The 15350-nt window shown below is 41.2% G+C and overlaps 1 protein-coding gene across 1 annotated transcript in view; it reads left to right on the top strand.

The window, feature by feature from the left end:
- The window catches only part of NCKAP1L (NCK associated protein 1 like), a 344253-nt gene that overhangs the window by 137464 nt on the left and 191439 nt on the right, over positions 1–15350 (top strand). Inside the window, exons 24-25 of the mRNA XM_044285109.1 lie at positions 11631–11724; positions 13415–13497. Coding sequence (XP_044141044.1) covers positions 11631–11724; positions 13415–13497 — 177 coding nt within the window. The remainder of the gene's footprint in view (positions 1–11630; positions 11725–13414; positions 13498–15350) is intronic.

The following is a 15350-nucleotide window of genomic DNA, read 5'->3' as shown; positions in this document are numbered from 1 at the left end:
ATTGCTTGAACCACCTGTTCTCTTGCCTTTTTCATCTTTGTTGGAATCTACTGGGTTGAATTCACTTCATATTGGCGTTTGCAGCAAAAAGTCCCTAGCATAGCTTGTGATATCCACTCGACAAATATATCCACAGTTGCAAGAAAAAGTAAATGAACTGCAATGATTGCTACTAAACTGTAGTCTGATTGTTATCACAATTATAGACCCAATGTACTAATAATGCACACACAGGTGTACTGTTCATGTGTTTTATTGAGCACATTGAGTAAACATCCACAGTGCAAGGACAAAAAGTAAAGCTAGTAGCAACCAATCAGCTTCAACCTTCAGAGGCATTCTGTTATTTGCTCCGTCATAATAGAAGTATTTGGGCTGCATAACGGATCCGTCCGGTCTACGTTATGCAGGAGAGGACTCCAGCATAACGTAAACCAGATGGATCCGTTATGCAGCACAAAGACTTCTATTATGGCGGAATGAATAATGGAATGCCTCTAAAGGCACTCCGTTATGCATTCCGTCATGGAATTGCCTTATGGTCTGTGGCAACGGAGTCCATAATGCAATTTAGTAAATACCACCACATGAACCCACACGCGAACTTCAAAATATGAAATTTGCTCATCCCTACTCCCAATACTGTGCCCATTGTTCTCCCCAATGCCCCAGGTACTATACTGCTGAAAAAATAGTGACCCTAATAGACATAATTGGGGTCATTTATCAAACTGTTGTAAAGTAGAACTGGATTTCCAAAAGAGCTGTCAAAAATAAAAGGTGGAATCTGATTGGTTGCTATGGGCAACTAAGCCAGTACTTTACACCAGTTTGATAAATTACCCCAAATGTCCCTATAGTGTCTACAGCAGTTATAATGTCCCCTAGAGTACCCCCAGTAATGATAACACCCTATATTGTGCTCCAGGTAATAATCCCTGTATAGTGTCCGCAAAAATAATAGAATTGCCCCTACAGTGCATCCACAATAGCAACACCCCACACTGCCCCCACATAGTAATCCCCCATAGTAATTTTCCCCTACACAGTAATTTCCCCCACACTGCCCTCATATAGTAGTTTGCCCCCACACAGTAATTTCCCCCACATAGTAATTTCCCCCACATAGTAATTTCCCCCACACTGCCCCAATATTGTAATTTCCCCAACACTGACCCATTTAGTAATTTCCCCCACACTGCCCCAATATAGTAATTTCCCCAACACCGCCCCCACATAGTAATTTCCCCCACACTTCCCCAACACAGTAGTTTCCCCCACACTGCCCCACATAGTAATTTCCACCACACTACCTCACATTGTAATTTTCCCTCATACAGAAGCCCCAATATAGTAATTTCCACCCCCCGATGTACTCAATGTCTTTTCACTAATATGTCCTCCTGTGTGTCCCCTCCCCCATGTCCCCCAAAGTAGGCACATAAAAATAAAATTAAAATTAAAGCTAAACACTCACCTATGTCCAGGGCCAGGCACTTGCTCGCAGAGGAAGGCGGGATGAGACAGGCGTGCACACTTCCCGACACAGGCGCGCAATGACGTCATCACTCCCGCTGTCATGCCCTGCCCTGTGGGTGTTCTGAGGAGATCTGTCAGAATTGCTGCACGTGACTCGATCTGACAGTTTGTTTTGTTGCGGGTTTAAGCAGAATCCTCCCAGGTGTTATTATTTAGGCAATTGGTGAGGCTATTGGTGAGCCTTTGCGGGTTATAGTGGTGTATAGCAAACACCACTTTATTTTAGGTGATTTTTGTGGGGTAGCGGCTTTCAGGAAAGCACAGGGATAAATGTTCGGAAGTGTGTTCACAGGCCCTATATGACCATAGTGTTTTTACTGTGTGCAAATACGGATCCACAGTCTGCAAAAAACTGTCCGTTTTGCATCCATGGATCATCTGTAATCATGGATCTGTTATTAACCCCACATGCAGCATGTGCAATGGGGAAAAAAAAATGTTGGAAAACCCCTTTAATGATTATAGAGGAGGCAGGGAGGCACATGTTGGTGTTTGTGACTTGTAGTCACCTGTGCTGTGTGACTTTCTGTTTATTCTTCTGATGGTCTAGAAGACCATCAGATAGGAGATCGGATGATGATCCTTAGGTAACAGCTGACAGGCGCAGTGTGATGACCTCATCACGCCTGTGGCCTGTATTCAGAGTGGGCACAAGTTGCTTGCCAGCAGTGAGGCCCGAGTCTGAGTCAGACTCACTGATGCACAAGATGTGGCACTGAAGGTCCCCTCTCCTCTTCAGCACATCAGGCCAGGCTGTCAGTGATAACTGCGTGGGAGCAAGCAGTGCACACAAGTAGCAATCGACCCGCAGATGCTCCTCACAGGTGAACCAAACACCCCCCCCCCTTACTCCCCCTTTGGCATGCCGTTGTATTTTAGTACACATTTCAGAGCTCTTCATGTACCTTATATATATACAGACGTGGACAAAATTGTTGGTACCCTTTGGTCAATGAAAGAAAAAGTCACAATGGTCACAGAAATAACTTTAATCTGACAAAAGTAATAATAAATTAAAATTCTATAAATGTTAACCAATGAAAGTCAGACATTGTTTTTCAACCATGCTTCAACAGAATTATGTAAAAAAATAAACTCATGAAACAGGCATGGACAAAAATGATGGTACCCCTAACTTAATATTTTGTTGCGCAACCTTTTGAGGCAATCACTGCAATCAAACGCTTCCTGTAACTGTCAATGAGACATCTGCACCTCTCAGCAGGTATTTTGGCCCACTCCTCATGAGCAAACTGCTCCAGTTGTGTCCGGTTTGAAGGGTGCCTTTTCCAGACTGCATGTTTCAGCTCCTTCCAAAGATGCTCAATAGGATTGAGGTCAGGGCTCATAGAAGGCCACTTTAGAATAGTCCAATTTTTTCCTCTTAGCCATTCTTGGGTGTTTTTAGCGGTGTGTTTTGGGTCATTGTCCTGTTGCAAGACCCATGACCTGCGACTGAGACCAAGCTTTCTGACACTGGCTAGTACATTTCTCTCTAGAATTCCTTGATAGTCTTGAGATTTCATTGTACCCTGCACAGATTCAAGACACCCTGTGCCAGACGCAGCAAAGCAGCCCCAGAACATAACAGAGCCTCCTCCATGTTTCACAGTAGGGACAGTGTTCTTTTCTTGATATGCTTCATTTTTTCGTCTGTGAACATACAGCTGATGTGCCTTGGCAAAAACTTCGATTTTTGTCTCATCTGTCCACAGGACATTCTCCCAGAAGCTTTGTGGCTTGTCAACATGTAGTTTGGCATATTCCAGTCTTGCTTTTTTATGATTCGTTTTCAACAATGGTGTCCTCCTTGGTCGTCTCCCATGTAGTCCACTTTGGCTCAAACAACGACGGATGGTGCGATCTGACACTGATGTTCCTTGAGCATGAAGTTCACCTTGAATCTCTTTAGAAGTCTTTCTAGGCTCTTTTGTTACCATTCGGATTATCCGTCTCTTAGATTTGTCATCAATTTTCCTCCTGCGGCCACGTCCAGGGAGGTTGGCTACAGTCCCATGGATCTTAAACTTATGAATAATATGTGCAACTGTACTCACATTACTTATGCTAATATTTTTATGGGCCATTTTGAAAAAATGCACGTCTATGAAAGCAATAGGAGAGAAATCATATATTACAAAAGATACATAGACGACATCTTCATTATCTGGGACGGAAACGAAGCTGCATCAATAGATTTTTGTGAAAACCTAAACAGAACCAACTGGGGGATTACCCTAACCCCAAATTTTAACAGAAGCCATATAGATTTTTTAGACATCTCAATCACCATCACTAACAACACCATCATCACAAAAACTTTCTTCAAACAGGTAGACACAAACAGCTACATACATTACAAAAGCTTCCACCACAAAAAATGGTTACAGAACGTTCCATACAGTCAATACAAACGAGTCAGACGCAACTGCACAGAGGACACAGATTTCAAAAAACAAGCTAAGATCCTACAAAAACGTTTCATGGAAAAAGGGTATCCAAAAAGTCTTGTTACAGACGCATATAAAAGAAGTATTGAAAATACGCAAAAAGATTGCCTGACCAAAAAAATGACAGAGAAAAATGTAACACAGACAGAACGACATCTCAACCTCATCACACAATACAATACATCCAATAATGACATACGCATAATATTAACAAAACACTGGCACATTCTGAAACAAGACCCTTATCTCAAAAAATATTTACCTAACAAACCAATTATTACATACAGAAGAGCCCCCACAATCAAAAGTACCGTGGCCCCAAACAAATTAAAACAAGACACGGGAGATAATAAAAAACACACAACACAAAAAATAACAGGCAGCTATAGATGTAACGAAAGACGCTGCCTTTGTTGTAATACCATCACAAACAAAAGCACAACCTTCACATCAACAAAAAACGGTGCCACTTTCAAAATTAAACATAACCTCACGTGCAAAAGCAGCTATGTTATCTACCTGATCGAATGTCAATGCGGCCTCCAATATGTGGGCCGCACCACACAGCCATTACATTGTAGATTAAACCAGCACAGATATAATATACGGAAACAGAGCATGAAACACAGCATCTCCAGACATTGCATGACCACAATAGAAAAAGACAAACACGCAATACAAATCACACCCATTGACTACATACCACCAAACCCCTACAACAGATTCACCAGCCTACAGAGACGAGAAGTATTTTGGATATTTCAACTGGACACCCTAACCCCTTTCGGTTTAAATGAGATTAGTGAAACCATCTTGTAACTCCACACTACACTCTCACCCGACAATAACTACAGACACACATCGGTACGCCCACACGCACCAACCACGTAGCTTACTTTACATCAAGCACATTCATGGGCACATATGTATGTTGACCACTCCAAGACTCCATACTTACCTAGTACCTGCACCACCTTATCTTCTCGCCCCCGCCAATAGGAAAACACAGTCCTACAATTTACCCTCACAACATACAGATAATTATGTTTATCCCCGTCCATACTCATTCGTATCTTTACTTATGCCTATCTATTTTTATCTGTTTATATTCATTATTATACTTTTTTATAATTTTTAAAAAAAATTTTAATAGAAGTTTTTTTTAATTTTAACTTTTATGGGTTTTATTTACTTTTCCCTTTTTTTCTCCATTTCCATCATCCATACCATCATCCTTTTTTCTCCACCCACACTACAACCCTGCGCACACATTTATCTCCCTATGACCATTTGTTGTATAAACCTCTCGCCCCGCCTACATGCGGTGTATATATATAAAGACCAGCCCATACCCCTGCTACATTAATAAACCCCCCCCCCCCACCCCATATATGCCTACACATGCTGCGACATGTAATATATTCATATGAATCCAAGCCGACAATCGTGTATACCCCTTAGACATCTATTATCTAAAAAAACCACACATTACTGGGAAATACTAATAACTACTTTTAAGTCTGACAGATGATCCTAATACAGCACCGGAGCACACAACTCAGTCCTGTATAAAACAGAACACAGAAGACCAGCGCTACCTGAGCCACGCCTACTACAAGAACTGACATACCAAGCAAGCGAGGACGCCAACAGAGCATCACGAGAACAAGCGCACCGCCCACTAAATACGTCACCTAAGCCCTCCCAGATGACGCACGGACAGCCGGCCCACGCTCCAATAAGAGAAGCTTAAGCACCACAGTCCGACCGCCCCCTAAAAAACGTCAGCACATCTAAGCCAGCCCAGACAACCAGGAATGTTACATCACCACCCCGCCCACGCCAGGTCCTTCAACAGGTCCTTCAACAACTGACCAGTAATACCTAACCAAGAACTTGCCAGCAAGCGCCATAGCAACGTTTAACAACAAAAGCACGTGCAGACACGCCCCCCGCCGGCGCTCTAACGCCCACAGAATCCCGTTTTTTTGCGCCAAAAACCCTAATAAAAAGCACAGTAAAAAATCCCCATAGAACAGAACCATTGTCCTGATGAAGGGGGCAGTCCGCCCCAGAAACGCGTAGACCTTTTATCAAATAAAGAACCAACTTTATTTTATACATCTGAGTCCTGTCTTCTGCAGCAGCGCCGTTAAGGTTCAATATATATACACATATATATATATTTTTTATCACCTTCTACCACTACCCAATTCCGGACACCGTACCCCACGGCTACCGGCAAGGACCTAGGCAGCAGCAGCAGTTACCCCCGCAAGCTGGACGGGCCTTAATACCAGCTAAAGCGATCCAGAGGAGTTGTGCCTTCTCACAACCGTACACGGTAAGCGCAATCAGTGCTTTTGGTGGTGTTATAAAAATACCACACGGTTTTACACACGAGGCGCTGCCTCCTGTTTTTTTCTCTCTTGTTTTAACCCAACTGTACTCACAGGAACATCTAGTTGCTTGGAGATGGTCTTATAGCCTTTACCTTTAACATGCTTGTCTATAATTTTCTTTCTGATCTCTTGAGACAGCTCTTTCCTTTGCTTCCTCTGGTCCATGTCGAGTGTGGTACACACCATATCACCAAACAACACAGTGATTACCTGGAGCCATATATATAGGCCCAATGGCTGATTACAAGGTTGTAGACACCTGTGATGCTAATTAGTGGACACACCTTGAATTAACATGTCCCTTTGGTCACATTATGTTCTGTGTTTTCTAGGGGTACCATCATTTTTGTCCATGCCTGTTTCATGAGTTTATTTTTTTACATAATTCTGTTGAAGCATGGTTGAAAAACAATGTCTGACTTTCATTGGTTAACATTTATAGAATTTTAATTTATTATTACTTTTGTCAGATTAAAGTTATTTCTGTGACCATTGTGACTTTTTCTTTCATTGACCAAAGGGTACCAACAATTTTGTCCACGTCTGTATATATATATATATATATATATATATATATATACATTTTTTTTTTATCTACTAATGCTACTTCTTACCAGGCAGTAAGCAGTTACTGATCATCTACAGAGCAGCTTTAGCTTTATAATACAGAATTGCAGACAACTAGATGTGTAGGTTTGGATAAATATGTAGAAGTAATTGCTTCTTGGATGACTTCCCACTCTCAGCATCAGAGTTGGAAGCTTCAATTCAACTACATAAAAGTACAAACACATCGGTAAAGTGAGCTTGTTTCACACTTTGCTGAACATAATTGTTCCCTCAGTTTAGAACTTTGACTTCTTCAGTGGTTGAAATTAAGGATATGCTTGTAACACCTAGCCCGTAGCAATTCACAGCATGAATGTCGATTGTGCTAAAGTTCCCAGGCATTTCTACATGTATTGATTGAATAAATGGGTCCTTTTACAGTATGTACAAGCTTTTGTGTTAAGAGCATTTTACACTAAAATCTAAAAGAACTGTGAAAATAAGACCATGTGTTCGATCCATCCATTTTGTATCTGGGTAAACTAAGTGACACTATGGCTGCTGTTACAGTTTCCATAAGGTTTGTCACCTAGTTTTCTTAGGTCTTAAAAGGGTTGTCCTATTCCAACTTATCACTTGCCCCCCACCGATCGCTAGAACATGGGCCCGTTTTCCCCATTAGAATGAAGTGGCAGACACACCTGTCCACCACTATATTCAACTATATAGATCTGCCAGAGATAGCAGAGTCCAAGTGCTTGGCTATGTTCAGCAGTTCCATAGCGTTGAATGCAGCGGCGGGCACAAATGCATGTCTGTTAGTCTATTGAAATAGGGAGCACAACCCTTTGTTTTAGTAACCAGCTGGGCCCGGCAGTTGAGCCTCTGCCAGTCAGACACTAATCCTCTATCCGGATAGGGCAGGAGTTGTAATGGGACAACCTTATTTAAAGCAGTTTTACTATCAAAGAAAGTGATGGCATATCCGTGGGCTTACCCATGACAAAGTGATAGGATATATTTCTGAAAAGCCATCACTTTCTATGATGGCAAAAACAAGCTAAATGCCGTGGGAGCAGCACGTCTTCCAGCCTTTTCCTTGTGACACATTGTTTAAGGGCCAGCGCGTGTCATTTCCTGTGATTTAAGGGTTAAGCAAATGTGTCCTGTACTGATCTTCTGACCACTCCCAGCCTTCCTGCACCTGTATAAGTGGTCCAGCCCTCCTCACAGATGCCTGAGCATTAAATGTCCTTGTGCCCTGCTAAGGTTGCATTCGTATGTGCTTGTGTTCCTAAACTTCTGATCTGTGCTTGTCGTCTGGATTCCACTACCTGTCTGATACTTGCCTGCTCCATCTCAACTCTCCTGTTGCTGACCCAAACTGCCTGACCTGTACCTGTGCCACCTGCCCTGAACTGTTCCTTGTATGACTTCGCCTCTGCCTCATCCTTCGGTCGTGCACTGTTGCTCCTGGTTACGACTCGGCCTGATGACTACGTCTGTACCTCTGGTACCTTGCTCTGGTACCTCATGTTCCAACCCTCCTCAAGAGGTAGTGACCTGGTGTTCTCCTCTGGAAAATCTATCCCCTTCATCAGGGGTACTGTGAAGAACAAGGGTTTCACTTAGACAATGCCCTTAGAAGCGGTCGGTCATGTGGCACAGTGGATCCACGCCCGCTGGTTTATGACATCCTCTATGCGGCTCATTGACCATAAAGGGGATCTGGCCTGTTTCAAGCATTCATGCCAGGAATCGACTGGACAAAAACTGGTGTTTTTTGTCTGCCGAATCCCGGCTCTAATGCATGGATCCATGCTAGGTCCCATTATAATCAATGGGGCCTGGCAGTGCGCTGGTCCTTTGGCTTCTATGCCGGATACAATGAACTCTGGTATTATTGTTCCTCTGCCAGTACAGCCTGCCAGAAGAATTTAATGCTAGTGTGAAACTAAGCTTAGTTGCAAAAAGTCTGAAAAAGCTGGTGAAAATCCCTGTAGGCAGTTATACACTACGTGCAGAATTATTAGGCAAATGAGTATTTTGACCACATCATCCTCTTTATGCATGTTGTCTTACTCCAAGCTGTATAGGCTCGAAAGCCTACTACCAATTAAGCATATTAGGTGATGTGCATCTCTGTAATGAGAAGGGGTGTGGTCTAATGACATCAACACCCTATATCAGGTGTGCATAATTATTAGGCAACTTCCTTTCCTTTGGAAAAATGGGTCAAAAGAAGGACTTGACAGGCTCAGAAAAGTCAAAAATAGTGAGATATCTTGCAGAGGGATGCAGCACTCTTAAAATTGCAAAGCTTCTGAAGCGTGATCATCGAACAATCAAGCGTTTCATTCAAAATAGTCAACAGGGTCGCAAGAAGCGTGTGGAAAAACCAAGGCGCAAAATAACTGCCCATGAACTGAGAAAAGTCAAGCGTGCAGCTGCCAAGATGCCACTTGCCACCAGTTTGGCCATATTTCAGAGCTGCAACATCACTGGAGTGCCCAAAAGCACACTGTGTGCAATACTCAGAGACATGGTAAAGGTAAGAAAGGCTGAAAGACGACCACCACTGAACAAGACACACAAGCTGAAACGTCAAGACTGGGCCAAGAAATATCTCAAGACTGATTTTTCTAAGGTTTTATGGACTGATGAAATGAGAATGAGTCTTGATGGGCCAGATGGCTAGATTGGTAAAGGGCAGAGAGCTCCAGTCCGACTCAGACGCCAGCAAGGTGGAGGTGGAGTACTGGTTTGGGCTGGTATCATCAAAGATGAGCTTGTGGGGCCTTTTTGGGTTGAGGATGGAGTCAAGCTCAACTCCCAGTCCTACTGCCAGTTTCTGGAAGACACCTTCTTCAAGCAGTGGTACAGGAAGAAGTCTGCAAGGTAAGAAAAACATGATTTTCATGCAGGACAATGCTCCATCACACGCGTCCAAGTACTCCACAGCGTGGCTGGCAAGAAAGGGTATAAAAGAAGAAAATCTAATGACATGGCCTCCTTGTTCACCTGATCTGAACCCCATTGAGAACCTGTGGTCCATCATCAAATGTGAGATTTACAAGGAGGGAAAACAGTACACCTCTCTGAACAGTGTCTGGGAGGCTGTGGTTGCTGCTGCACGCAATGTTGATGGTGAACAGATCAAAACACTGACAGAATCCATGGATGGCAGGCTTTTGAGTGTCCTTGCAAAGAAAGGTGGCTATATTGGTCACTGATTTGTTTTTGTTTTGTTTTTGAATGTCAGAAATGTATATTTGTGAATGTTGAGATGTTATATTGGTTTCACTGGTAAAAATAAATAATTGAAATGGGTATATATTTGTTTTTTGTTAAGTTGCCTAATAATTATGTACAGTAATAGTCACCTGCACACACGGATATCCGCCTAAAATAGCTAAAACTAAAAACAAACTAAAAACTACTTCCAAAAATATTCAGCTTTGATATTAATGAGTTTTTTGGGTTCATTGAGAACATGGTTGTTGTTCAATAATAAAATTAATACTCAAAAATACAACTTGCCTAATAATTCTGCACTCCCTGTATAGCCTCGGTGTTAGTTTTTATCCCAAAAAACACCTGTATAGAATTGTATACAACTTGAGAAAAAAGTAAACTCAAGGGCTTTTTTTTTGTTGCAATATTATGAATAGAAAGATATTACTTTAAAAGTAGGTAGATATCTTATATTTCTCAGTCTATTATACTTTAATTGGTCAATGATGTAGAAAATTTGCCACAAAGGCTTCTTTTACATTCAATGAATGTAAGAACCATCAAGCTGCCAGTAGAAGGTTGAACTGGACCACCAGTGGACCACCTGTTCTGATCAATACCAGGTAGCACACACACAAATGTGGCAAAACTTATGAGAGTTCTCTCTCCTAACAAAAGGTGGACATTTCTGCATGCTGCACATTAGAGAAATATTGACCGAATCTGTCACTTTCATCGGGACTGGAAATTCAGGTGATAGGTATGGTGGTGCCTGAATTCTACCCCCACATCTGTTTGATATTGGAGGAAAAAAGGACTATGCACACAACATGCCCAATTCTTTCTTCCCAGTGGATATAAGCCACCGCCAGAGGTGTCTGACAGAGACGTATTCCCCTTTCCCCTTTGAGAACGCATGAATGCTCTGCTGAACCCAGCATGCATGTGTAGATGGCGATTGGCTGGAATTGCTGTTGGCTGACATCATGTTGCCAACTAAACTATGCAGATATGTGAAAAGAACATTTTGCCTTATAGCTTTCCATTTACTAAAAGCAATGAAAGATCTTGAAAGTTGTAAGAAACTGACACAAAATATATAAGCAACATATACCGATGTCACTTACATACTTCGAAAAATTGTCGTGTATACTTTTGTCACTGTGTGGTACCTTTGTATGGTGGATGGATTCTGTTCCATTAACAGTACCATCTTCACACATACAGAGGTACAGAATGGACATACAGAGGTACAGAATGGAATAATAGACATTTATAGGTGCTGTGTTATGACTCCATACAAAGCAGGATGCATGGACCTGTAATATGCCTTTGTGCAATTGCCCTTGATATGTGTCTATAAGTGTATACAGAAGTGTATGCAGAATTACATTTATAATTTGCAATAAACTGTATTAAGAATGTCTCATGAGTGAATCTTTTATTTTACTTCCAGAAACTTGTTGTGGAGAACATGGACACATTAGTACAAATCAGATCCAACTTCAGCAATGTGGAGCTGATGCCATCTCTGCTAGCCAAGCTGAATTGTAAGTCACTATTATACTTGGATGTTTCTGGTAACAAGGGACTCATCACAACAGACGTCCCTATACATTGCATCTTTTATCAAGCTGACATGACATTTTTTTTATCTAGAAAAGCTTTCTAGTCAATTGACTGGCAGTAACTCCAAAAAGATGTGCTGCAAAGTGACAGTGATGCAATGATAAAAGCACATAGAATAACCAAGGGCAGAGCAGACAATGATAGAGATGTAGCTGTAATCAATAAGTAATTGTCCGAATGTATTCTGCAGAACACACAACAAACATGCTCACATTGCCTCGTCTGCTAATTACACATTGTGCACAATCAATTCCTCTATTGGTTATAGTTGAGCTTCCACTTTCTGCACTGTTAAATGTGGGGTTGCTTAAATTTAGGACAAGGAACTGGCATCACATATTGGCTAAAAGTTGATACAAAAGCCATAAAAATATTTGCAAAGAACTTATTATGTAACTTGCAAGTGAAAAAGTGGAATTATAAATGAAGTACAGTATAGGGATACATGACTAGTTGCTCCTTTCCTGACATTCCCATGGCTGTGGGCCTTGGCCTTTTCTAGTAATACATTAGGAACCTCTCATAAAGTCAGATTGTTAATTTTTAAAGAGAATCTATCATCAGAAAATGATCTATTGTGTAAATCACATTTTTATGTTAAATATATTTTTGAATAATTCTAGGTGATGTCATTTTTAATTTTTCATGTAACTATCTATATATATAAATATATATATATAAAAAAAAAATTCCTGCAGTATTCGCACTGGCCACTATAGGCACCACTTCTTGATCACTTTTCAGCAGTTATATTATTGTCATAACAGGTGGAATTACAATAACAGATATCACCTATATCTGGGTAGGATTACTACGAGAGATATCACCTCTGTATAGATAACACGGGATCGACCATTCACAATAGGTGGTATCACAGTATATGTACCTCCTCCTGACCTGCACAGGTCACAGAGCATGCCTAGAAAACTCTTCCATGGAAGTCTATAAGCGTCCTCCAGTCAATTATTAACCATGTGGTTGCTGTAAAGCATAGCCCTAAATGCTGTTAACAACAGCTCAGGCAAGATGGCAGCCCCTGATAAGACTTTAGCTATAGTGAGTATTTATGAGCTGCTAGGAAAGTAAAGATAAGGGCCACAGATCAATGACGGTTCAATGTAAAGCAGAAAGTAACAGTCTGCAGAAACACTAAAAGTGCAAAAATATATATACATTTTCGGCCAAAATGATAAAAAGGCAGTTATACAAATTACCCCAAAAGGTGTCTGTAGCCTTTACATATAAATCCTAACCAGTATGCCAACGACCATAGATCGATACCTGAGCTGCCCAGTTTCCTACTGCACAGACAATAAGTGACAGATATAAGGAATGTGTCTTTTTGGGAAAGTTTTATAAACAGATATCCAACCCCATGGCCACATTTCTGTCATTTTCCCACCAGAGAGACCCACAACTCAAACAACATGCAAATATAGTTGGAAACACAGAGGGTAATAAATAGTATTATCATGTTGAACAGTCAGTCAAGGAGGAACATTTGCATTTTCTATGTTTCAATTGAATGAATACTGTTTATACAGTCGGATGACATCCTCATGCTGGCATCCTGTGGAATAACCATTCTGCTTCCTACCTGCTCCTCTCTAGCTCCAGAAAGCTTGCTGAAAAGAATGACCATTATTGGAGTCATTTTGTCCTTCCGTTCTCTGGCTTTGGATGGCCTTAGAGAGGTAAGTCTCAGAATAAAGGCACATTTACCGTCCATGCGCTGACCGAGCAGGCAGTTATCAGGAAGGGACCGTTACTTCCTGATAATTGCCTGCTTGTCGGTGGAAGAAAGAGCTGCATTTACATACAGAGATCACCTCCACAGTATGAGGTCATAGTTTTAAATTAGAGGGGCAAAGGTTTAAAAGTAATATCAGGAAGTATTACTTTATTGAGAGTGTAGTGGATTCATGGAATAGCCTTCCTGCAGAAGTGGTAGTTGCAAATACAGTGAAGGAGTTTAAGCATGCATGGGATAGGCATAAGGCCATCCTTCATATAAGATAGGGCCAGGGACTATTCATAGTATTCAGTATATTGGGCAGACTAGATGGGCCAAATGGTTCTCATCTGCCGACACATTCTATGTTTCTATGCATGAGGATAAGTGATGGCTACTGCTATAGCTTTCTCTTATACGGATTCATTGTTTTTGGGCAGCAGATCGCTGTTCACATAGCACGATCTGCTGCCCAGAAACTATGATTGAGGTGTCTGCATGAACCAACATTTAATCTGATGGATGAATGTTTTGTTCATTTATTGGGTGATCAGCAGCACCTTTACACAATTATCAGGAGCAAGCGTTCATAATTACTAATGTCTATTCCCAATAATCCGCCCGACAATTGCTCTGTGTAAACTCCCATATTATAGAAAACTAAATACTCAACCTTGCATAATACTGGAATATTTTACCACTCGTCTGCCTACTCTGTATTATGAAATAGAAAGGTCAAGAGGGAAAAACTTCAGCAGTCACAAACTCCATCCATCCAGATCACATTCGCTGCATTATAGGTAGAGATAAAATGTTAACCTCATGGGCACAATGTACAGGATCCTCTATCAACCATGTTGTATCATTTATAATACTGAAGGCGTTTGGGGCCCCTAAGAAGCAGGGTGTGATGGCCACCTTCACAATGCTTATTGCTATGCCTCTGATTATAGAAAATTAATAATATATAGTAAAGATGGTAAAGACAAAAACAAAAATGAGTCAGCACGTCCTAAGACGCAGGTGCGCCTCGCCATGGATGAAAATACTAAATCAAATACAATGCAACAGCACTCTGCTTACACAAAGTATATGATCACAAAATATATAAACTAATGCTATACTTACCATATAAATGAATGTGAGGTTTTTAGCAAATATATTTTGATCAAACGTATTTGTGCCCATCCACCTCGGCAATGTGACCTCTACAGGACGGGAACGAATGGTAAATGCTACCTTTTCTGGTGCCATTCGGCCTACAGTGAATTCAGGTGACATACAATGTGGGTCCAGTATATACTGCATGTAGAATCTGCTTGCCATGAACTCATTGGAGGCTGATTGGCACCAGAAAAGATAACATGTGGCATAGGTTCCCGTCCAGTGTAGGTCACCTTGCCATAGTAGACGGGCACAAATTAGTTTGATCAAACTGTATCTGCAACAAACCTAGCATTCATTCATATAGTGAGTCAAAAATTAGTTTATCTATTTTGTAATCATGTATTTTGTGTAAGAAGAATGTTGTTTGCATTGTATTTGAACAATATATGGTACCTGTGCACCTCCATTTCTTACTGTGGTATACCTAAATGGCACGTGTGAAGAAAGAAAGGCACATGAATATAAAATATATGTTGCATGCAGTGTAGTACTACAATACTTTAACAACAATTACATTCAATATAGTACTGGAACCCAGATAATATAATGAAAATGAGGGACGCATACCAGGTGCAGTCATAAGAATTACTGGAACATGCAGACAAGCTGTAAAATACTAGGCCACAGGTGCAGATAGAATGCTAGGAC

The sequence above is a fragment of the Bufo gargarizans genome, chromosome 3 (genome assembly GCF_014858855.1).
Source record: "Bufo gargarizans isolate SCDJY-AF-19 chromosome 3, ASM1485885v1, whole genome shotgun sequence".
NCBI classification, from domain to species: domain Eukaryota; kingdom Metazoa; phylum Chordata; class Amphibia; order Anura; family Bufonidae; genus Bufo; species Bufo gargarizans.
This window is presented reverse-complemented; position numbering and strand designations above follow the sequence as displayed.